Source organism: Bombina bombina, chromosome 7 (assembly GCF_027579735.1).
Source record: "Bombina bombina isolate aBomBom1 chromosome 7, aBomBom1.pri, whole genome shotgun sequence".
NCBI lineage: Eukaryota > Metazoa > Chordata > Amphibia > Anura > Bombinatoridae > Bombina > Bombina bombina.
Window position 1 is genome coordinate 572,136,741 of NC_069505.1, and position 27,465 is coordinate 572,164,205.

The window sequence follows — 27,465 nt, forward strand, 5'->3', positions numbered from 1 at the left end:
GCAGGCAAAGTGCATACTCATGGTCTATGGCCCACCTTGATCTTGTCCAAACAAATACAGCATTTGCTGTGCATTAAAACATAACTTATAATCAATCCAAATAGTGCAAAGAAAATGGAGTCACAAGGCAGCATCAACTAGCAAGCTGACGCGTTTCGGCAGTGTGCTGTATTCATAGTTCCACCTTGATTTAACCCCCCCCCCAGGTAGCTTGGCTGCAAAGACTGCACTACAGATACTAAAAATAAAATGTTGGGATATATATATATATATATATATATATATATATATGTAAATATAGTGGTATTGAATTGATCTAGGATCTTCTATCTGCTCCAAATAGCCACAAGGCATATACCCTATTAATACCTGATTTAAAGGGACAGTAAGCACCTTGAGATTACAAGACATTGTAGTTGCTATAGAATAACATATCAGCCAATTATTAAAAATGTTTTAAAACAAATTAACATCATTATTACCACAATTATTTTTCAATAGCCAAACTCCACCCAACCTTAACCTTATTTGGAGGAGCCAATTTGGGCTTTAGTCAACAGACAACAAGGCTAGTCACTATCATACATTTAGTATAAAAGGCATTGTTTTGCCTTTGTTATCTGTTAAGCCATTGAGGACAGATATATAGTTACGTGAAAAGGGGGCAAAACAAATATCAAAAATCTATTCCAACGTTGTTTCATTCTACATAACTTAACAACTTATATTAAAATCTCAAGCTATGTACTGTCCCTTTAAGTGTGAAGAAATGGATTTATTGGTAAGAAAAAAAATGTTTTTTTATTCATCATATTTCTTTATTAGTGGAGACTATACAACCCTTGTCCCCTTCTGTTTTATAACAGGCCGCACAGATCCAGTTTCCAATTTAGATATCCAAAAGTTTTCCACGTATGCTTATTGCCACAAAACTGAGTTCATCAACGTACACAAGCACTCAGGTATGTGCTGGAATTAGAGAACAGACTGCAAACCTCCCGCCATTTGTGTCTAGGTATTAGAGACACAGGAGGTTAAGGAGGGTGTCGACATTTTGTGGGCTGTGCTGCAAGGGAGCAGGGTCACAGGTCGATGGTGGACTGGGTTTTGGGTGTGTTTAGTCAGTCATTGGGCATGCCTGAGTGGTTTATGGGTGTGTTTGGGTGGTCTGTGGGTGTGTCTTGGTGTATTGTGGGAGGGGCTAAGGAAAATTCTGCAGGGACATATGGCTGTCTCAGAGGGAGCTCAGAATTAGGGACTGATCTCTCTAATAGGGACAGTCGAGAGGTCTGAGGACTGCATGGAATTATGGGAGGTGTAATTAGAAACTGCTGTGTTTGTAGCCAGCACTGGAGTAGCAGTGAGAGCTGCAGGACAAGATAACGTAACAAAGTGTATATGAGAGTAGCATAAAGTGCTACAGGAGAGGATAGATGGTCATGTAGAAGCTATAATACGTTTTGGCGCCCTCACATGGTCTTAAACAGAAATTCTTAGAAAAGAACTATGTGTTAAAGTGACATGAAACCTAAATGTTTTATTTCATGAGTCAGATAGAACATGCATTTTTAAACAACTTTCCAATTTACTTGTAATATTTCATTTGCTTTGTTCTCTTGCTATCCTTTATTGAAATTAATACCCTAGGTGTGCTTAGGAGCAGCAAAATACTACTGTGAGCTAGCTGCTGATTTGTGGCTGCATATATATGTCTCTTGGCTCACCTGTGTTCAGCTAGCACCCAGTAGTGCACTGCTGCTCCTTCAACAGAGGATACTAAGAGAACAAAGCAAGTTTGATCATTTAAAGTAAATCAGAAACTTGTTTTAAATTGCATGTTCTATCTGAATCATGAAAGAAAAATGTGGGTTTCACGTCCCTTTAAATTAACTAAAGGTACATGAAACCCCATTTTTTCTATTCATAGTTCAGACAGTGTATGATTTTTAGATAGTTTCCAATTGACTTCAATAGTCAAATTTACTTTGTTTTCATGGCATCCTTTGCTGAAAAGGAAGTAGGCAGGCTCAGGAACCTGAATGTCTGTAGCACTAGATGGCAAAAGTTTTGCAAGAATGCTTTAAAGGGACACTGAACCCAAATTTTGTTCTTTCTTGATTCAGATAGAGCATGCAATTTTAAGAAACTTTCTTATTTACTCCTATTATCAATTTTTCTTCGTTCTCTTGCTATCTTTATTTGAAAAAGAAGGCATCTAGGGTTTTTTTTGGTTCAGAACTCTGGACAGCACTTGTTTATTGGTGGGTGAATTTATCCACCAATCAGCAAGAACAACCCAGGTTGTTCACCAAAAATGGGTTGGTATCTAAACATACTTTCTTGCATTTCTAATAAAGATACCAAAAGAATGAAGAAAATGTGATAATAGGAGTAAATTAGAAAGTTGCTTAAAATGTCATGCTGAATCACAAAAGAAAAAAATTGGGTTCAGTGTCCCTTTAACATTGTTATAAATACACTGCTGCTATCTAGTGTTCAAAAGCATTCTTGCAAACCTGCAACCATATAGTTCTCCAGACACGTAAACGCTACCTACCCAGGTATGCTCTTCAGTAAAGAATAACAAGAGAATTTAGTAAATTTGATATCAGTAAGTAAATTGGAAAACATTCATAAAATTGTATGCTCTATTTGAATCAAGGAAGAAAATGTTTCATGTCCCTTTAAGTAATTAGATTGCTAAAAAGACTGCAATAATATTAATCAAACAAACAGTATTACAACAAAAACATCCTCATAACCTGTTGCCAAAAAAATGGAACAATTCAATTTAAAATCAAGTAGATAAATACATAAAAATCAGCATTTTATTATTTCTATAGAGAACTTTCAAATTTTAGTTTGTAATCCTTTGTTGAAAAGCATACTCAGAAGCTGCAATGCACCACTGGCAGCTAGCTGTTGATTGGTGGCTGCACATATATGCTTCATGTCATTTGCTCACCTGATGTGTTCAGCTAGCTCACAGCAAGTGCATTTCTGCTCTTTTAGCAAAAGATATGAAGAGAACAAAACAAATTTTATAATATACATTGGAAAGTTCTTTAGAATTGTATGTTTTATTTGAATAATTAAAGAAAAGATAATTATGTTTCATGTCCCTTTAAAACAATATTTCTTAAAAGAGTCTCATTTTAAGTTTGTGTCATGTCTTGAGATATTTTACTTTTTAGATTTTTTTTTTAATAAACCACATATAATTGAGAGTAATGTGTCAGTTTTGTGTGTTTGGGCTAGGGCAAGTATATGTCAGTGCTACACATGAGATATTGTAAAAGTATGAATGTTTTTATGTGTGTGTGTTTATATTTGTATGAATATGCATGATTAGATTCAAGGTGGAAAGATAAAACTTTGTGTTTGAGGTTAGTGCAGGAAAACCGTGAGATCAGCGGGTGAAGTTTGTTGCTCAGGGGAGGAGTCAGGGAGATTGGCAGTGTATTGTGGGCGGAGTTTAGCAATCTAATAATAAAAATAGGGAATGGAGATGGATTTACTTTAGGATACAATTTAACTGATACAGAGAAGAAGGGGCTTAGAGGGTCACACCCTGCAGCAGAAGTGGTTCTACACAATTAAAATTGGGGGTACATTAGGTTGTCTAATGGTACATATTAACATAGAGAGTACTGGTAACTAGGAGTTGGGGCTCCTCAATTTTGCTATTTTCTCTTCCTTTAACAACCCCCCACCTCTCCGTTACCTCTTCTCTTGTCCTGTGTAGAGCAAATAACCAAGAAACTGTCTGCCATTTATGTTTACCAACATCTCTGATAATTAGGGGTGCTACATATTTGACACCCCAGAAGAACTGGCTCTGTGGCTGCAGGAAAGTATAGAAATACATTTACAAAAGTGTATGTCTGAGATTGAACATTACTGGAGCGGATGTGTAATAATGGATGTATCTTTGTGAGTTGTTAGCAGAGATCTGAATTGTCCTGCATTTTGCAGGACAGTCACAGTTGAGGAGCTCTGTTATCCTGTCCCCCAGGGACCAATAAGCCACACCCACAGACCTCCTCTACTCTTATCTGAAAACAAACAACCCTGCACATGACCTGCAGGAAAAATAGAATAAATATTGTAATAAGATGACTGGGTCCTTTATTGTGTTTTTAGCACTGGCCTGTTCAGACGTGCCACATGAGGCCGACACACTGGATCTGGAGAAGGTAAATCAAGCACAGAAACAAATACTGACAGTACTGGAGGGGCAGACAGATGGATAGAATTATTGTTTTTAATCCTCAGATTGCCGGAAAATGGAAAATTGTTGCTGCAGCCAGTACTGAAGCTAATGAAGCTATTACACAGGGGATAGAATTTAAATTGACTAATGGAGAGGTCACAATAATAGAAAAGTAAGTAAAATATTAGTGTATAGATACTCATCATTATTATACAGTGCAGTGTGATCATTATCAGTGTATAGATACTCTTCATCATTATACAGTGCAGCGTGTTCATTATCAGTGTATAGATACTCATCATCATTATACAGTGCAGTGTGTTCATTATCAGTGTATAGATACTCTTCATCATTATACAGTGCAGTGTGATCATTATCAGTGTATAGATACTCTTCATCATTATACAGTGCAGTGTGATCATTATCAGTGTATAGATACTCATCATCATTATACAGTGCAGTGTGATCATTATCAGTGTATATATACTCACATCATTATACAGTGCAGTGTGATCATTATCAGTGTATATATACTCACATCATTATACAGTGCAGTGTGATCATTATCAGTGTATAGATACTCATTATCATTATACAGTGCAGTGTGATCATTATCAGTGTATAGATACTCATTATGATTATACAGTGCAGTGTGTTCATTATCAGTGTATAGATACTCATCATCATTATACAGTGCAGTGTGTTCATTATCAGTGTATAGATACTCATCATTATACAGTGCAGTGTGATCATTATCAGTGTATAGATACTCATTATCATTATACAGTGCAGTGTGATCATTATCAGTGTATAGATACTCACATCATTATACAGTACAATGTGATCATTACCAGTGAATAGATACTCATCATCATTATACAGTGCAGTGTGATCATTATCAGTGTATAGATACTCATAATCATTATACAGTGCAGTGTGTTCATTATCAGTGTATAGATACTCATCATCATTATACAGTGCAGTATGTTCATTATCAGTGTATAGATACTCATCATTATACAGTGCAGTGTGATCATTATCAGTGTATATATACTCATTATCATTATACAGTGCAGTGTGATCATTATCAGTGTATAGATACTCATCATCATTATACAGTGCAGTGTGATCATTATCAGTGTATAGATACTCATAATCATTATACAGTGCAGTGTGTTCATTATCAGTGTATAGATACTCATCATCATTATACAGTGCAGAGAGTTCATTATCAGTGTATAGATACTCATTATCATTATACAGTGCAGTGTGATCATTATCAGTGTATAGATACTCATTATCATTATACAGTGCAGTGTGATCATTATCAGTGTATAGATACTCATCATCATTATACAGTGCAGTGTGATCATTATCAGTGTATAGATACTCATAATCATTATACAGTGCAGTGTGCTCATTATCAGTGTATAGATACTCATCATCATTATACAGTGCAATGTGCTCATTATCAGTGTATAGATACTCATCATCATTATACAGTGCAGTGTGTTCATTATCAGTGTATAGATACTCATTATCATTATACAGTGCAGTGTGATCATTATCAGTGTATAGATACTCATTATCATTATACAGCGCAGTGTGCTCATTATCAGTGTATAGATACTCATCATCATTATGCAGTGCAGTATGATCATTATCAGTGTATAGATACTCTACATCATTATACAGTGCATTGTGATCATTATCAGTGTATAGATACTCATCATCATTATACAGTGCAGTGTGATCATTATCAGTGTATAGATACTCATTATCATTATACAGTGTAGTGTGCTCATTATCAGTGTATAGATACTCATCATCATTATACAGTGTAGTGTGCTCATTATCAGTTTATAGATACTCATTATCATTATACAGTGCAGTGTGATCATTATCAGTGTATAGATACTCATCATCATTATACAGTGCAGTGTGATTATTATCAGTGTATAGTCATCATTATACAGTGCAGTGTGCTCATTATCAGTGTATAGATACTCATCATCATTATACAGTGCAGTGTGATCATTATCAGTGTATAGATACTCATCATCATTATACAGTGCAGTGTGATCATTATCAGTGTATAGATACTCATCATCATTATACAGTACAGTGTGATCATTATCAGTGTATAGATACTCATCATCATTATACAGTGCAGTGTGTTCATTATCAGTGTATAGATACTCATCATCATTATACAGTGCAGTGTGTTCATTATCAGTGTATAGATACTCATCATCATTATACAGTGCAGTATGATAATTATCAGTGTATAGATACTCTTCATCATTATACAGTGCAGTATGTTCATTATCAGTGTATAGATACTCATCATCATTATACAGTGCAGTATGATAATTATCAGTGTATAGATACTCTTCATCATTATACAGTGCAGTGTGTTCATTATCAGTGTATAGATACTCATCATCATTATAGAGTGCAGTGTGTTCATTATCAGTGTACAGATACTCATCATCATTATACAGTGCAGTGTGTTCATTATCAGTGTATAGATACTCATCATCATTATGCAGTGCAGTGTGATCAATATCAGTGTATAGATACTCATCATTATACAGTGCAGTGTGATCATTATCAGTGTATAGATACTCATCATTATACAGTGCAGTGTGATCATTATCAGTGTATAGATACTCATCATCATTATACAGTGCAGTGTGTTCATTATCAGTGTATAGATACTCATCATCATTATACAGTGCAGTGTGTTCATTATCAGTGTATAGATACTCATCATCATTATACAGTGCAGTGTGATCATTATCAGTGTATAGATACTCTTCATCATTATACAGTGCAGCATCTTCATTATCATTGTATAGATACTCATCATACTTATACAGTGCAGTGTGATCATTATTATTGTATAGATACTCATCATCATTATACAGTGCAGTGTGATTATTATCAGTGTATAGATACTCATCATCATTATACAGTGCAGTGTGATCATTATCAGTGTATAGATACTCATCATCCTTATACAGTGCAGTGTGATCATTATCAGTGTATAGATACTCATCATCATTATACAGTGCAGCGTGTTCATTATCAGTGAAGATATTCATCATCATTATACAGTGCAGTGTGATCATTATTAGTGTACAGATACTCATCATCATTATACAGTGCAGGGTGTTCATTATCAGTGTATATATACTCATCATCATTATACAGTGCAGTATGATCATTATCAGTGTATAGATACTCATTATCATTATACAGTGCAGCGTGCTCATTGTAAGTGTATAGATACTCATTATCATTATACACTGTAGTGTGATCATTATCAGTGTATAGATACTCATCATCATTATACAGTGCAGTGTGTTCATTATCAGTGTTTAGATACTCATCATTATACAGTGGAGTGTGCTCACTATCAGTGTATAGATACTCATCATCATTATACAGTGCAGTGTGCTCACTATCAGTGTATAGATACTCATCATAATTAAACAGTGCAGTGTGTTCATTATCAGTGTATAGATACTCATCATTATACAGTGCAGTGTGCTCACTATCAGTGTATAGATACTCATCATCATTATACAGTACAGTGTGTTCATTATCAGTGTATAGATACTCATCATTATACAGTGCAGCATTTTTAATATCAGTGTATAGCTACTCATCATCATTATACAGTGCAGTGTGATCATTATCAGTGTATAGATACTCATCATTATACAGTGTAGTGTGCTCATTATCAGTGTATAGATACTCATCATCATTATACAGTGCAGTGTGTTCATTATCAGTGTATAGATACTCATCATTATACAGTGCAGTGTGCTCATTATCAGTGTATAGATACTCATCATCATTATACAGTGCAGCATTTTTAATATTAGTGTATAGATACTAATCATCATTATACAGTGCAGTGTGATCATTATCAGTGTATAGATACTCACATCATTATACAGTGCAGCGTGCTCATTATCAGTGTATAGTTACGCACATCATTATACAGTGCAGCGTGCTCATTATCAGTGTATAGCTACTTATCATCATTATACAGTGCAGTGTGTTTATTGTCAGTGTATAGATACTCATCATCATTATACAGTGTAGTGTGCTCATTATCAGTGTATAGATACGCATCATCATTATACAGTGCAGTGAGATCATTATCAGTGTATAGATACGCATCATCATTATACAGTGCAGTGTGATCATTATCAGTGTATAGATACTCATCATTATACAGTGCAGCATGTTTATTATCAGTGTTTAGATACTCATCCTCATTATACAGTGCAGTATGTTCATTATCAGTGTATAGATACTCATCATCATTATACAGTGCAGTGTGATCATTGTCAGTGTATAGATACTCACATCATTATACAGTGCACTGTGATCATTATCAGTGTATAGATACTCATCATTATTATACAGTGCAGTGTGTTTATTATCAGTGTATAGATACTCATCATCATTATACAGTGCAGTGTGATCATTATCAGTGTATATATACTCATCATCATTATACAGTGCAGTGTGATCATTATCCGTGTATAGATACTCATATCATTATACAGTGCAGTATGTTTATTATCAGTGTATACAGATTCATCACCATCATAATACAGTGGTGTGTGTTCATTATCAGTGTATTGATACTCACAGCATTATACAGTGCAGTGTGATCATTATCAGTGTATAGATACTCATATCATTATACAGTGCAGCATGTTCATTATCAGTGTATAGATACTCATCATCATTATACAGTGCAGCGTTTATTAACAATGTATAGATACTCATTATCATTATACAGTGCAGCATGTTCATTATCAATGTATAGATACTCATTATCATTATACAGTGCAGCATGTTTATTATCAGTGTATAGATACTCACATCATTATACAGTGCAGTGTGATCATTATACAGTGCAGCATGTTCATTATCAGTGTATAGATACTCATCATCATTATACAGTACAGTGTGTTCATTATCAGTGTATAGATACTAATCATTATACAGTGCAGCATTTTTAATATCAGTTTATAGCTACTCATCATCATTATACAGTGCAGTGTGATCATTATCAGTGTATAGATACACATCATCATTATACAGTGTAGTGTGCTCATTATCAGTGTATAGATACTCATCATCATTATACAGTGCAGTGTGTTCATTATCAGTGTATAGATACTCATCATCATTATACAGTGCAGTATGATAATTATCAGTGTATAGATACTCTTCATCATTATACAGTGCAGTATGTTCATTATCAGTGTATAGATACTCATCATCATTATACAGTGCAGTATGATAATTATCAGTGTATAGATACTCTTCATCATTATACAGTGCAGTGTGTTCATTATCAGTGTATAGATACTCATCATCATTATAGAGTGCAGTGTGTTCATTATCAGTGTACAGATACTCATCATCATTATACAGTGCAGTGTGTTCATTATCAGTGTATAGATACTCATCATCATTATGCAGTGCAGTGTGATCAATATCAGTGTATAGATACTCATCATTATACAGTGCAGTGTGATCATTATCAGTGTATAGATACTCATCATTATACAGTGCAGTGTGATCATTATCAGTGTATAGATACTCATCATCATTATACAGTGCAGTGTGTTCATTATCAGTGTATAGATACTCATCATCATTATACAGTGCAGTGTGTTCATTATCAGTGTATAGATACTCATCATCATTATACAGTGCAGTGTGATCATTATCAGTGTATAGATACTCTTCATCATTATACAGTGCAGCATCTTCATTATCATTGTATAGATACTCATCATACTTATACAGTGCAGTGTGATCATTATTATTGTATAGATACTCATCATCATTATACAGTGCAGTGTGATCATTATCAGTGTATAGATACTCATCATCATTATACAGTGCAGTGTGATCATTATCAGTGTATAGATACTCATCATCCTTATACAGTGCAGTGTGATCATTATCAGTGTATAGATACTCATCATCATTATACAGTGCAGCGTGTTCATTATCAGTGAAGATATTCATCATCATTATACAGTGCAGTGTGATCATTATTAGTGTACAGATACTCATCATCATTATACAGTGCAGGGTGTTCATTATCAGTGTATATATACTCATCATCATTATACAGTGCAGTATGATCATTATCAGTGTATAGATACTCATTATCATTATACAGTGCAGCGTGCTCATTGTAAGTGTATAGATACTCATTATCATTATACATTGTAGTGTGATCATTATCAGTGTATAGATACTCATCATCATTATACAGTGCAGTGTGTTCATTATCAGTGTTTAGATACTCATAATTATACAGTGGAGTGTGCTCACTATCAGTGTATAGATACTCATCATCATTATACAGTGCAGTGTGCTCACTATCAGTGTATAGATACTCATCATAATTAAACAGTGCAGTGTGTTCATTATCAGTGTATAGATACTCATCATTATACAGTGCAGTGTGCTCACTATCAGTGTATAGATACTCATCATCATTATACAGTACAGTGTGTTCATTATCAGTGTATAGATACTCATCATTATACAGTGCAGCATTTTTAATATCAGTGTATAGCTACTCATCATCATTATACAGTGCAGTGTGATCATTATCAGTGTATAGATACTCATCATTATACAGTGTAGTGTGCTCATTATCAGTGTATAGATACTCATCATCATTATACAGTGCAGTGTGTTCATTATCAGTGTATAGATACTCATCATTATACAGTGCAGTGTGCTCATTATCAGTGTATAGATACTCATCATCATTATACAGTGCAGCATTTTTAATATCAGTGTATAGATACTAATCATCATTATACAGTGCAGTGTGATCATTATCAGTGTATAGATACTCACATCATTATACAGTGCAGCGTGCTCATTATCAGTGTATAGTTACGCACATCATTATACAGTGCAGCGTGCTCATTATCAGTGTATAGCTACTTATCATCATTATACAGTGCAGTGTGTTTATTGTCAGTGTATAGATACTCATCATCATTATACAGTGTAGTGTGCTCATTATCAGTGTATAGATACGCATCATCATTATACAGTGCAGTGTGATCATTATCAGTGTATAGATACGCATCATCATTATACAGTGCAGTGTGATCATTATCAGTGTATAGATACTCATCATTATACAGTGAAGCATGTTTATTATCAGTGTTTAGATACTCATCCTCATTATACAGTGCAGTATGTTCATTATCAGTGTATAGATACTCATCATCATTATACAGTGCAGTGTGATCATTGTCAGTGTATAGATACTCACATCATTATACAGTGCACTGTGATCATTATCAGTGTATAGATACTCATCATTATTATACAGTGCAGTGTGTTTATTATCAGTGTATAGATACTCATCATCATTATACAGTGCAGTGTGATCATTATCAGTGTATATATACTCATCATCATTATACAGTGCAGTGTGATCATTATCCGTGTATAGATACTCATATCATTATACAGTGCAGTATGTTTATTATCAGTGTATACAGATTCATCACCATCATAATACAGTGGTGTGTGTTCATTATCAGTGTATTGATACTCACAGCATTATACAGTGCAGTGTGATCATTATCAGTGTATAGATACTCATATCATTATACAGTGCAGCGTGTTCATTATCAGTGTATAGATACTCATCATCATTATACAGTGCAGCGTTTATTAACAATGTATAGATACTCATTATCATTATACAGTGCAGCATGTTCATTATCAATGTATAGATACTCATTATCATTATACAGTGCAGCATGTTTATTATCAGTGTATAGATACTCACATCATTATACAGTGCAGTGTGATCATTATACAGTGCAGCATGTTCATTAGGTCAGTATAGATACTCATCATCATTATACAGTGCAGTGTGCTCATTATCAGTGTATAGATACTCATCATCATTATACAGTGTAGTGTGCTCATTATCAGTGTATAGATACTCATCATCATTATACAGTGCAGTGTGCTCATTATCAGTGTATAGATACTCATCATTTTACAGTGCAGTGTACTCATTATCATTGTATAGATACTCATCATCATTATACAGTGCAGTGTGTTCATTATCAGTGTATAGATACTCATCATTATACAGTGCAGTGTACTCATCATTGTTTAGATACTCATCATCATTATACAGTGCAGCATTTTTAATATCAGTGTATAGATACTAATCATCATTATACAGTGCAGTGTGATCATTATCAGTGTATAGATACTCACATCATTATACAGTGCAGCGTGCTCATTATCAGTGTATAGTTAGGCAAATCATTATAAGCGCAGTGTGTTTAATTATCAGTGTATAGATACTTATTATCATTATAGCAGTGCATGTGATCATTATCAGTGGATAGATACATACTATCATTATCCAAGTGTCAGTGTGATCATTAACAGTGAATAGATACTCATCATCAATTATACAGTGCAGTGTGATCATTATCTGTGTATAATACTCATCATCATTATACATACAGGGTGATCATTATCAGTGTATAGATACTCATCATCATTATACAGTGCAGCGTGTTCATTATCAGTGTATATATACTCAGTATCATTATACAGTGCAGTGTGTTCATTATCAGTGTATATATACTCAGTATCATTATACAGTGTAGCATGTTCATTATCAGTGTATAGATACTCATCATTATACAGTGCATTGTGTTTATTATCAGTGTATAGATATTCATCATCATTATACAGTGCAGTATGTTCATTATCAGTGTATATATACTCACCATAATTATACAGTGCAGTGTGATCATTATCAGTGTATAGATACTCATCATCATTATACAGTGCAGCGTGTTCATTATCAGTGAAGATATTCATCATCATTATACAGTGCAGTGTGATCATTATTAGTGTACAGATACTCATCATCATTATACAGTGCAGGGTGTTCATTATCAGTGTATATATACTCATCATCATTATACAGTGCAGTATGATCATTATCAGTGTATAGATACTCATTATCATTATACAGTGCAGCGTGCTCATTGTAAGTGTATAGATACTCATTATCATTATACATTGTAGTGTGATCATTATCAGTGTATAGATACTCATCATCATTATACAGTGCAGTGTGTTCATTATCAGTGTTTAGATACTCATAATTATACAGTGGAGTGTGCTCACTATCAGTGTATAGATACTCATCATCATTATACAGTGCAGTGTGCTCACTATCAGTGTATAGATACTCATCATAATTAAACAGTGCAGTGTGTTCATTATCAGTGTATAGATACTCATCATTATACAGTGCAGTGTGCTCACTATCAGTGTATAGATACTCATCATCATTATACAGTACAGTGTGTTCATTATCAGTGTATAGATACTCATCATTATACAGTGCAGCATTTTTAATATCAGTGTATAGCTACTCATCATCATTATACAGTGCAGTGTGATCATTATCAGTGTATAGATACTCATCATTATACAGTGTAGTGTGCTCATTATCAGTGTATAGATACTCATCATCATTATACAGTGCAGTGTGTTCATTATCAGTGTATAGATACTCATCATTATACAGTGCAGTGTGCTCATTATCAGTGTATAGATACTCATCATCATTATACAGTGCAGCATTTTTAATATCAGTGTATAGATACTAATCATCATTATACAGTGCAGTGTGATCATTATCAGTGTATAGATACTCACATCATTATACAGTGCAGCGTGCTCATTATCAGTGTATAGTTACGCACATCATTATACAGTGCAGCGTGCTCATTATCAGTGTATAGCTACTTATCATCATTATACAGTGCAGTGTGTTTATTGTCAGTGTATAGATACTCATCATCATTATACAGTGTAGTGTGCTCATTATCAGTGTATAGATACGCATCATCATTATACAGTGCAGTGTGATCATTATCAGTGTATAGATACGCATCATCATTATACAGTGCAGTGTGATCATTATCAGTGTATAGATACTCATCATTATACAGTGAAGCATGTTTATTATCAGTGTTTAGATACTCATCCTCATTATACAGTGCAGTATGTTCATTATCAGTGTATAGATACTCATCATCATTATACAGTGCAGTGTGATCATTGTCAGTGTATAGATACTCACATCATTATACAGTGCACTGTGATCATTATCAGTGTATAGATACTCATCATTATTATACAGTGCAGTGTGTTTATTATCAGTGTATAGATACTCATCATCATTATACAGTGCAGTGTGATCATTATCAGTGTATATATACTCATCATCATTATACAGTGCAGTGTGATCATTATCCGTGTATAGATACTCATATCATTATACAGTGCAGTATGTTTATTATCAGTGTATACAGATTCATCACCATCATAATACAGTGGTGTGTGTTCATTATCAGTGTATTGATACTCACAGCATTATACAGTGCAGTGTGATCATTATCAGTGTATAGATACTCATATCATTATACAGTGCAGCGTGTTCATTATCAGTGTATAGATACTCATCATCATTATACAGTGCAGCGTTTATTAACAATGTATAGATACTCATTATCATTATACAGTGCAGCATGTTCATTATCAATGTATAGATACTCATTATCATTATACAGTGCAGCATGTTTATTATCAGTGTATAGATACTCACATCATTATACAGTGCAGTGTGATCATTATACAGTGCAGCATGTTCATTATCAGTGTATAGATACTCATCATCATTATACAGTGCTGCTATTATTATCAATGTATAGATAGTCATCCTCATTATACAGTGCAGTGTGTTCATTATCAGTGTATAGATACTCATCATTATACAGTGCAGTGTGCTCACTATCAGTGTATAGATACCCATCATCATTATACAGTACAGTGTGTTCATTATCAGTGTATAGATACTCATCATTATACAGTGCAGCATTTTTAATATCAGTGTATAGCTACTCATCATCATTATACAGTGCAGTGTGATCATTATCAGTGTATAGATACTCATCATCATTATACAGTGTAGTGTGCTCATTATCAGTGTATAGATACTCATCATCATTATACAGTGCAGTGTGTTCATTATCAGTGTATAGATACTCATCATTTTACAGTGCAGTGTACTCATTATCATTGTATAGATACTCATCATCATTATACAGTGCAGTGTGTTCATTATCAGTGTATAGATACTCATCATTATACAGTGCAGTGTACTCATCATTGTATAGATACTCATCATCATTATACAGTGCAGCATTTTTAATATCAGTGTATAGATACTAATCATCATTATACAGTGCAGTGTGATCATTATCAGTGTATAGATACTCACATCATTATACAGTGCAGCGTGCTCATTATCAGTGTATAGTTAGGCACATCATTATACAGTGCAGCGTGCTCATTATCAGTGTATAGCTACTTATCATCATGATACAGTGCAGTGTGCTTATTGTCAGTGTATAGATACTCATCATCATTATACAGTGTAGTGTGCTCATTATCAGTGTATAGATACTCATCATCATTATACAGTGCAGTGTGATCATTATCAGTGTATAGATATGCATCATCATTATACAGTGCAGTGTGATCATTATCAGTGTATAGATACTCATCATTATACAGTGCAGCATGTTTATTATCAGTGTATAGATACTCATCCTCATTATACAGTGCAGTATGTTCATTATCAGTGTATAGATACTCATTCATTATACAGTGCAGTGTGATCATTATCAGTGTATATACTCACATCATTATAAAGTGCACTGTGATCATTATCAGTGTATAGATACACATCATCATTATACAGTGCAGTTTGATCATTATCAGTGTATTGATACTCACAGCATTATACAGTGCAGTGTGATTATTATCAGTGTACAGATACTCATATCATTATACAGTGCAGCATGTTCATTATCAGTGTATAGATACTCATCATCATTATACAGTGCAGCGTTTATTATCAATCTATAGATACTCATTATGATTATACAGTGCAGCATGTTTATTATCAGTGTATAGATACTCACATCATTATACAGTGCAGTGTGATCATTATCAGTGTATAGATACTCATATCATTATACAGTGCAGCATGTTCTTTATCAGTGTATAGATACTCATCATCATTATACAGTGCAGCGTTTATTAACAATGTATAGATACTCATTATCAATATACAGTGCAGCATGTTTGTTACGGTACCAACAGTGTACCAAGGGTTAGTACCAGGGAACAATGTCCTGCATACAGAATCAGCACTTCACAACCTTGATCAGTTTCCCTGCAAACATGAGACCAAGCTCCACATTTCAGGTTTAAAACAGAATGACTACTTTATTTGAAGGCAGCACACAGATTTATACACCCTGGCTTCAGGTTACAAAGGGCATTGGTTTTAACAGTAAAGCAAACATATGAACAATGCATCAAACCTCTAACAATTGTCTATTCACAGGTAAAACAGATTAACATATTAAGTTAATTAACTAGGGAAGAACGTTTACTCAGACAATCTGATGTTGGGCAGTCTAGTTAACATAATCACACAAGGACACAATCAGTTTACCCAGACAGACTCCTGAGACACAATCAGATCTGAAACATACATAGAATACATCTTATTACTGAATATAGGAACAGTTCTTATTAGCTATAAAGTCTTTTATGCCCACTTGGCTTATAGAGTCACAATTGCTCCCACAAGGGGCACTCACACCCTGTACCCATCCTGTATTTATGGATACAGGGTGACATAGACATAAGACAGAGTTATGAAAGTACATGGGGTGTCCAGCATATAACATTCCATATTTCCATGCAGTCTCTGGGTATCCTTAAGCCCATGTACCTCCAGCCCAAAGAATGTTCCATAACAGGCCCTCCAATGTACAGTGGCGAGATTGGTTTTGTCACAATGTTCATTATCAATGTATAGATACTCATTATCATTATACAGTGCAGCATGTTTATTATCAGTGTATAGATACTCACATCATTATACAGTGCAGTGTGATCATTATACAGTGCAGCATGTTCATTATCAGTGTATAGATACTCATCATCATTATACAGTGCTGCTATTATTATCAATGTATAGATAGTCATCCTCATTATACAGTGCAGTGTGTTCATTATCAGTGTATAGATACTCATCATTATACAGTGCAGTGTGCTCACTATCATTGTATAGATACCCATCATCATTATACAGTACAGTGTGTTCATTATCAGTGTATAGATACTCATCATTATACAGTGCAGCATTTTTAATATCAGTGTATAGCTACTCATCATCATTATACAGTGCAGTGTGATCATTATCAGTGTATAGATACACATCATCATTATACAGTGTAGTGTGCTCATTATCAGTGTATAGATACTCATCATCATTATACAGTGCAGTGTGTTCATTATCAGTGTATATATACTCATCATTATACAGTGCAGTGTACTCATTATCATTGTATAGATACTCATCATCATTATACAGTGCAGTGTGTTCATTATCAGTGTATAGAAACTCATCATTATACAGTGCAGTGTACTCATTATCATTGTATAGATACTCATCATCATTATACAGTGCAGCATTTTTAATATCAGTGTATAGATACTAATCATCATTATACAGTGCAGTGTGATCATTATCAGTGTATAGATACTCACATCATTATACAGTGCAGCGTGCTCATTATCAGTCTATAGTTACGCACATCATTATACAGTGCAGCGTGCTCATTATCAGTGTATAGCTACTTATCATCATTTACAGTGCAGTGTGCTTATTGTCAGTGTATAGATACTCATCATCATTATACAGTGTAGTGTGCTCATTATCAGTGTATAGATACTCTACATCATTATACAGTGCAGTGTGATCATTATCAGTGTATAGATATGCATCATCATTATACAGTGCAGTGTGATCATTATCAGTGTATAGATACTCATCATTATACAGTGCAGCATGTTTTTTATCAGTGTATAGATACTCATCCTCATTATACAGTGCAGTATGTTCACTATCAGTGTATAGATACTCATTCATTATACAGTGCAGTGTGATCATTATCAGTGTATATACTCACATCATTATAAAGTGCACTGTGATCATTATCAGTGTATAGATACACATCATCATTATACAGTGCAGTTTGATCATTATCAGTGTATTGATACTCACAGCATTATACAGTGCAGTGTGATTATTATCAGTGTACAGATACTCATATCATTATACAGTGCAGCATGTTCATTATCAGTGTATAGATACTCATCATCATTATACAGTGCAGCATTTATTATCAATCTATAGATACTCATTATCATTATACAGTGCAGCATGTTTATTATCAATGTATAGATACTCATTATCATTATACAGTGCAGCATGTTTATTATCAATGTATAGATACTCATTATCATTATACAGTGCAGCATGTTTATTATCAGTGTATAGATACTAACATCATTATACAGTGCAGTGTGATCATTATCAATGTATAGATACTCATTATCATTATACAGTGCAGCATGTTTATTATCAGTGTATAGATACTAACATCATTATACAGTGCAGTGTGATCATTATCAGTGTATAGATACTCATCATCATTATACAGTGCAGTGTGATCATTATCAGTGTATAGATACTCATCATCATTATACAGTGCAGTGTGATCATTATCAGTGTATAGATACTCACATCATTATACAGTGCAGTGTGATCATTATCAGTGTATAGATACTCATCATCATTATACAGTGCAGTGTGATCATTATCAGTGTATAGATACTCATCATCATTATACAGTGCAGTGTGATCATTATCAGTGTATAGATACTCATCATCATTATACAGTGCAGTGTGATCATTATCAGTGTATAGATACTCATCATCATTATACAGTGCAGTGTGATCATTATCAGTGTATAGATACTCACATCATTATACAGTGCAGTGTGATCATTATCAGTGTATAGATACTCATCATTATACAGTGCAGTGTGATCATTATCAGTGAATACTCATCATCATTATACAGTGCAGTGTGATCATTATCAGTGTATAGATACTCATCATCATTATACAGTGCAGTGTGATCATTATCAGTGTATAGATACTCATCATCATTATACAGTACAGTGTGATCATTATCAGTGTATAGATACTCGCATCATTATACAGTGCAGTGTGATCATTATCAGTGTATAGATACTCATCATCATTATACAGTGCAGTGTGTTCATTATCAGTGTATAGATACTCATCATTATACAGTGCAGTGTACTCATTATCATTGTATAGATACTCATCATCATTATACAGTGCAGCATTTTTAATATCAGTGTATAGATACTAATCATCATTATACAGTGCAGTGTGATCATTATCAGTGTATAGATACTCACATCATTATACAGTGCAGCGTGCTCATTATCAGTCTATAGTTACGCACATCATTGTACAGTGCAGCGTGCTCATTATCAGTGTATAGCTACTTATCATCATTTACAGTGCAGTGTGCTTATTGTCAGTGTATAGATACTCATCATCATTATACAGTGTAGTGTGCTCATTATCAGTGTATAGATACTCTACATCATTATACAGTGCAGTGTGATCATTATCAGTGTATAGATATGCATCATCATTATACAGTGCAGTGTGATCATTATCAGTGTATAGATACTCATCATTATACAGTGCAGCATGTTTTTTATCAGTGTATAGATACTCATCCTCATTATACAGTGCAGTATGTTCACTATCAGTGTATAGATACTCATTCATTATACAGTGCAGTGTGATCATTATCAGTGTATATACTCACATCATTATAAAGTGCACTGTGATCATTATCAGTGTATAGATACACATCATCATTATACAGTGCAGTTTGATCATTATCAGTGTATTGATACTCACAGCATTATACAGTGCAGTGTGATTATTATCAGTGTACAGATACTCATATCATTATACAGTGCAGCATGTTCATTATCAGTGTATAGATACTCATCATCATTATACAGTGCAGCGTTTATTATCAATCTATAGATACTCATTATCATTATACAGTGCAGCATGTTTATTATCAATGTATAGATACTCATTATCATTATACAGTGCAGCATGTTTATTATCAATGTATAGATACTCATTATCATTATACAGTGCAGCATGTTTATTATCAGTGTATAGATACTAACATCATTATACAGTGCAGTGTGATCATTATCAATGTATAGATACCCATTATCATTATACAGTGCAGCATGTTTATTATCAGTGTATAGATACTAACATCATTATACAGTGCAGTGTGATCATTATCAGTGTATAGATACTCATCATCATTATACAGTGCAGTGTGATCATTATCAGTGTATAGATACTCATCATCATTATACAGTGCAGTGTGATCATTATCAGTGTATAGATACTCACATCATTATACAGTGCAGTGTGATCATTATCAGTGTATAGATACTCATCATCATTATACAGTGCAGTGTGATCATTATCAGTGTATAGATACTCATCATCATTATACAGTGCAGTGTGATCATTATCAGTGTATAGATACTCATCATCATTATACAGTGCAGTGTGATCATTATCAGTGTATAGATACTCATCATCATTATACAGTGCAGTGTGATCATTATCAGTGTATAGATACTCACATCATTATACAGTGCAGTGTGATCATTATCAGTGTATAGATACTCATCATTATACAGTGCAGTGTGATCATTATCAGTGAATACTCATCATCATTATACAGTGCAGTGTGATCATTATCAGTGTATAGATACTCATCATCATTATACAGTGCAGTGTGATCATTATCAGTGTATAGATACTCATCATCATTATACAGTACAGTGTGATCATTATCAGTGTATAGATACTCGCATCATTATACAGTGCAGTGTGATCATTATCAGTGTATAGATACTCATCATCATTATACAGTGCAGTGTGATCATTATCAGTGTATAGATACTTATTATCATTATACAGTGCAGTGTGATCATTATCAGTGTATAGATACTCATCATCATTATACAGTGCAGTGTGTTCATTATCAGTGTATAGATACTCATCATCATTATACAGTGCAGTGTGTTCATTATCAGTGTATAGATACTCATCATCATTATACAGTGCAGTGTGTTCATTATCAGTGTATAGATACTCATCATCATTATACAGTGCAGTGTGATCATTATCAGTGTATAGATACTCATCATCATTATACAGTGCAGTGTGATCATTATCAGTGTATAGATAATCACATCATTATACAGTGCAGTGTGATCATTATCAGTGAATAGATACTCATCATCATTATACAATATGAAACAATGGGAACAGCACACATTAGAAGTAAGTGCACGGTAGACCTCATAGCGCTGCCAAGCCCTGAGACAATAGTACAAAAAGAAGGCAGGGTCTCCAGCACTTAAAACACTTTATTTTGCACAGACAGCGACGTTTCGGGGTCACAGCCCCTTATTCATGCTTGGTAATTAGACATAGGCCTATTGAATCTTTAAATACCTGAAATTTGGCACCTTCTCCACTCTGGCTGGGAGAAGTGCTCCCTCTACTGGCCAATGTTATACATGCACCAACATTCCTAAATACATTGTATCTAAAATAATCTAGTTACAAGACATATAATTACATCAATTCATAGAAACAAATTTTCTTAAAAAATTCATAGAAATCCTTAAAAACATATATCAAAGCTAGAATAAAGTGTAGGATATATAGATACCAAGGATAGGGAGATATGAAATTGACTCCCAAAGAGCACACTACAAGAGACATTAGAAAAAAACAACTTAAGTCAAAGTCCCTATTGAGACCTTTTGGTTTCATACTGTCTAATTTATGTACCCACCACATCTCTCTTTGTTTCAATAAACGTTTACCTATCGATACCTCTTCTATTATGGGGGATGTGGTCAATGACCTGCCACCTAAGTTGGCTTATGTTATGTCCTTTTTCTAAAAAATGATTGGACAAAGGAGCCTCTTTATTTTTACACCTGATGTTGGACCTATGTTGGCTTATGCGGTCTCTCACCTTACAGGTGGTCTCCCCTATATAGATAAAGGAACAAGGACATTTTATAAGGTACACAACATGGGTGGTTTCACATGTATAATATCCCTTGATTGCAAACTTTTTCCCACTATGTGGATGATGGAAAAATGCTCCTTTTATTACTGCATGACAACTCATGCAACTCAAGCAAGGGAAAGTGCCTATGTTCTTTTTGCTCAAATGAAGTTGTCTACTCTAAATGCTAGTACCTACATCTGTGTGTACCAGGTGATCTCTTAGGCTTTTGACCCTTTTATGTGCCATTAAGGGTGGTTCCTGTAGTTGTGCAATATTAGTATTACACTCTTTGAGTATATGCCAGTTTTTACGTATCAAACTGGATATCTTATTACTTAGTGGACTGTACTGACTAACGAACACTAGTCTATTGTCCTTGGGAGTTTTGTCCCTAATGTCACCTAAAGTCTCCATGGTATGTTCCAAAAGTTTTCTAGGATATCCTCTGTCACTAAACTTTTTAGACATCTCTCTGAACCTCACCTTACGTGTCTCCTCATTATCCACAATCCTACTAACTCTTAGCAATTGACTCCTAGGTAGGGAGTTCACTAGAGGCCTAGGGTGAAAACTATTGTATTTTAATATGCTGTTTTTATCAGTCTCCTTTCTATATAGGTCAAATTCAAGAAAGTGTCCTTTTTTAAGAAGTAGTGTGTCCAGGAAAGGTATGCTCTCTTAACTGAAATTCAATGTGAAGGAAAGGTCCCTCACTTCCGAATTGAGCTCACTTACAAACTGTGCAAGGGACTCCACACTACCCCACCATACGCCAAAAATATCGTCTATATATCTCCACCATACGGCTCCAAATTGTTTGAATAAATCATTCTTATAGACGACACTTTCCTCAAATTCACACATGAAGAGGTTGGCGTATGATGGGGCAACGTTTGAGCCCATCACAGTACCCTTTACCTGGACATACCAGTTGTCCTGAGAGATGAAGTAGTTCCAATAAAGAATAACACTCAGTAAATCCTCAACAAATTTCACCTGACCTTGATTATACCTCCTGTTCACCATCAATGTTTTTCTTATTATGGATATACCCGTTTCATGTTTGATAGACGTGTACAAACTTCGTACATCCATGGTGAACAGGAGGAATTTTTCACTTGGACACTCCAAGTCTCTTGCCTTGCACAGAAAACTGTTAGTATCTTTAATGTAGCTGGACATCCCCGTAACCTCCGGCTGTAAAATACTGTCCAGGAACTTAGAGATATTAGTAAACACTGACTCCACCGAGGAGACTATGGGTCTCCCAGGGGGTCTCTGTTTGTCCTTATGGACTTTGGGGACCGTATAAAATACTGGTGTCCTTGTATTAGTCACACATAGATACTCAGACAATTTTTTGTCTATGATTCCCTGATTTAATGCCCTCTATACAATAGTGGTCATCTCCTTTTGTATGTTAACTAGAGGATTCCCCTGTAATAGCCTATATGTGTTAGTGTCACTCAACTGGGAAAGGGCTTCATTGACATAATATTTTTTGTCAAGCAGAACCATAGCTCCGCCTTTATCGGCCCCCTTAAAAATGATGTTTTTGTTCTTTCTCAAGGAATTTAACACATCACTTTCATCCTTAGCAAAATTAGTTAAAGTTATATGCTCATTCTTTTGCCACATCAAGGTATGCTTTTTATTTTTGTAATCATCTCGTAACTTTCTCACCCCATGTTGCATCACATTAATAAATGTATTTAAACTGTTATTATTTACATTGGGGTTAAAGGCCCTTTTCTTGCTAAGTCCCAGATTCTTTAAAGACCATTCAGGGGTCTGGACATTGCTGTCTATCATATAACGTTCATTACTGAACCAAACTTTCATTTTGATGTTACGATAAAGTCTTTGTAGATCTTTTTCCAACTCGAAGAAGTCCGTATCATAGGAAGGACAGAATGAAAGTCCCTTATTGAGCAATGTTAACTCTTTATCATTTAGCGCATATTCAGATGTATTTATAACAATATCATTGTCCCCCTCAACAGATGTATTATACAGTGCAGTGTAATAATTATCAGTGTATAGATACATCATTATACAGTGCAGTGTGTTCATTATCAGTGTATAGATACTCATCATCATTATACAGTGCAGTGTGTTCATTATCAGTGTATAAATACTCATCATCATTATACAGTGCAGTGTGATCATTATCAGTGTATAGGTACTCATCATCATTATACAGTGCAGTGTGATCATTATCAGTGTATAGATACTCATCATCATTATACAGTGCAGTGTGCTCATTATCAGTGTATAGATACTCATCATCATTATACAGTGCAGTGTGATCATTATCAGTGAATAGATACGCATCATCATTATACAGTGCAGTGTGCTCATTATCAGTGTATAGATACTCAGCATCATTATACAGTGCAGTGTGATCATTATCAGTGTATAGATACATCATTATACAGTGCAGTGTGTTCATTATCAGTGTATAGATACTCTACATCATTATACAGTGCAGTGTGATCATTATCAGTGTAAAGATACTTATCATCATTATACAGTGCAGTGTGATCATTATCAGTGTATAGGTACTCATCATCATTATACAGTGCAGTGTGTTTATTATAAGTGTATAGATACTCATCATCATTATACAGTGTAGTGTGATCATTATCAGTGTATAGATACTCATCATTATACAGTACAGTGTGATCATTATCAGCATATAGATACTCACCATCATTATACAGTGCAGTGTGATCATTATCAGTGTATAGATACTCATCATCATTATACAGTGCAGTGTGCTCATTATCAGTGTATAGATACTCATCATCATTATACAGTGCAGTGTGATCATTATCAGTGTATAGATACTCATGATCATTATTCAGTGCAGTGTGATCATTATCAGTGTATAGATACTCATCATCATTATACAGTGCAGTGTGATCATTATCAGTGTATAGATACTCATCATCATTATACAGTGCAGTGTGATCATTATCAGTGTATAGATACTCATCATTATACAGTGCAGTGTGTTCATTATCAGTGTATAGATACTCATCATCATTATACAGTGCATTGTGATCATTATTAGTGTATAGATACTCACATCATTATACAGTGCAGTGTGATCATTATCAGTGTATAGATACTCACATCATTATACAGTGCAGTGTGATCATTATCAGTGTATAGATACTCATCACCACTATACAGTGCAGTGTGATCATTATCAGTGTATAGATACTCATCATCATTATACAGTGCAGTGTGATCATTATCAGTGTATAGATACTCATCATCACTATACAGTGCAGTGTGATCATTATCAGTGTATAGATACTCATCATCATTATACAGTGCAGTGTGATCATTATCAGTGTATAGATACGCATCATCATTATACAGTGCAGTGTGATCATTATCAGTGTATAGATACTCATCATCATTTTACAGTGCAGTGTGATCATTATCAGTGTACAGATACTCATGATCATTATTCAGTGCAGTGTGATCATTATCAGTGTACAGATACTCATCATCATTTTACAGTGCAGTGTGATCATTATCAGTGTATAGATACTCACATCATTATACAGTGCAGTGTGATCATTATCAGTGTATAGATACTCAACATAATTATACAGTGCAGTGTGATCATTATCAGTGTATAGATACTCATCATCATCATACAGTGCAGTGTGATCATTATCAGTGTATAGATACTCATCATCATTATACAGTGCATTGTGATCATTATTAGTGTATAGATACTCACATCATTATACAGTGCAGTGTGATCATTATCAGTGTATAGATACTCAACATCATTATACAGTGCAGTGTGATCATTATCAGTGTATAGATACTCACATCATTATACAGTGCAGTGTGTTCATTATCAGTGTATAGATACTCATCATTATACAGTGCAGTGTGATCATTATCAGTGTATAGATACTCATCATCATTATACAGTGCAGTGTGATCATTATCAGTGTATAGATACTCATCATCATTATACAGTGCAGGGTGATCATTATCAATGTATAGATACTCATTATCATTATACAGTGCAGTGTGTTCATTATCAGTGTATAGATACTCACATCATTATACAGTGCAGTGTGATCATTACCAGTGTATATATACTCATCATTATTATACAGTGCAGTGTGTTCATTATTAGTTTATAGATACTGATTTTTATTTGTACAGTGTCTTCATTTAAATAAATATATTATTAATTAACATTCACCTTTAAATTGTTTTATTAAGGGCACACAGCTTTAAAGCATCTATAATTGACAACAAGAAGCTTCACTACATGGAAAGTAAGTTCTACTTTAGAAGTATAATTAATATAAATAAAACAAAAACAGTTATGTGGTTGCACTCTCACCAAGAGGTCAGCAGCTGCTATGGTGCTGTTCAAAGATACAAAATGAATAAACACAAATGAAGCACTCTCTGTCAGAGGAAGGGGTTCTTTTGCCCCGAAACGTCACTTCAATATATTTCACTTTGATTTACAGCCGACTATAAAGGGGATGCTGTATTACTAAGGTCTATGGTGAAGATTTAGGGTTTTTGGTTTGGGATAGGGTAAAGGGATAGGATTAGGACTAGATTTAGGACTAAAATAAAGGGATATGTTTAGGACTGAGATAAAGGTATAGGGTTAGGACTATATTTAGGACTAAAATTAATCCATAGGGTTAGGACTAGTTTTAGGACTAAGATAAATGTATAGGGTTAGAGCTAGATTTAGGACAAAGATAAAGGGATAGGGTTAGAACTAGATTTAGGACAAAGATAATCGGATAGGGTTAGAACTAGATTTAGGACAAAGATAAAGGGATAGGGTTAGAACTAGATTTAGGACAAAGGTATAGGGTTAGGACTAGTTTTAGGACTAAGATAAATGTATAGGGTTAGAGCTAGATTTAGGACAAAGATAAAGGGATAGGGTTAGAACTAGATTTAGGACAAAGATAATGGGATAGGGTTAGAACTAGATTTAGGACAAAGATAAAGGGA

At 34.3% G+C, this 27,465-nt stretch overlaps 1 protein-coding gene across 1 annotated transcript in view; it reads left to right on the forward strand.

Annotated features, from left to right (window-relative positions):
- Positions 1 to 27,465, forward strand: part of LOC128667083 (uncharacterized) — a 141,211-nt gene that overhangs the window by 105,855 nt on the left and 7,891 nt on the right. Inside the window, exons 15-18 of the mRNA XM_053721970.1 lie at positions 867 to 962; positions 4,144 to 4,196; positions 4,276 to 4,385; positions 26,704 to 26,759. Coding sequence (XP_053577945.1) covers positions 867 to 962; positions 4,144 to 4,196; positions 4,276 to 4,385; positions 26,704 to 26,759 — 315 coding nt within the window. The remainder of the gene's footprint in view (positions 1 to 866; positions 963 to 4,143; positions 4,197 to 4,275; positions 4,386 to 26,703; positions 26,760 to 27,465) is intronic.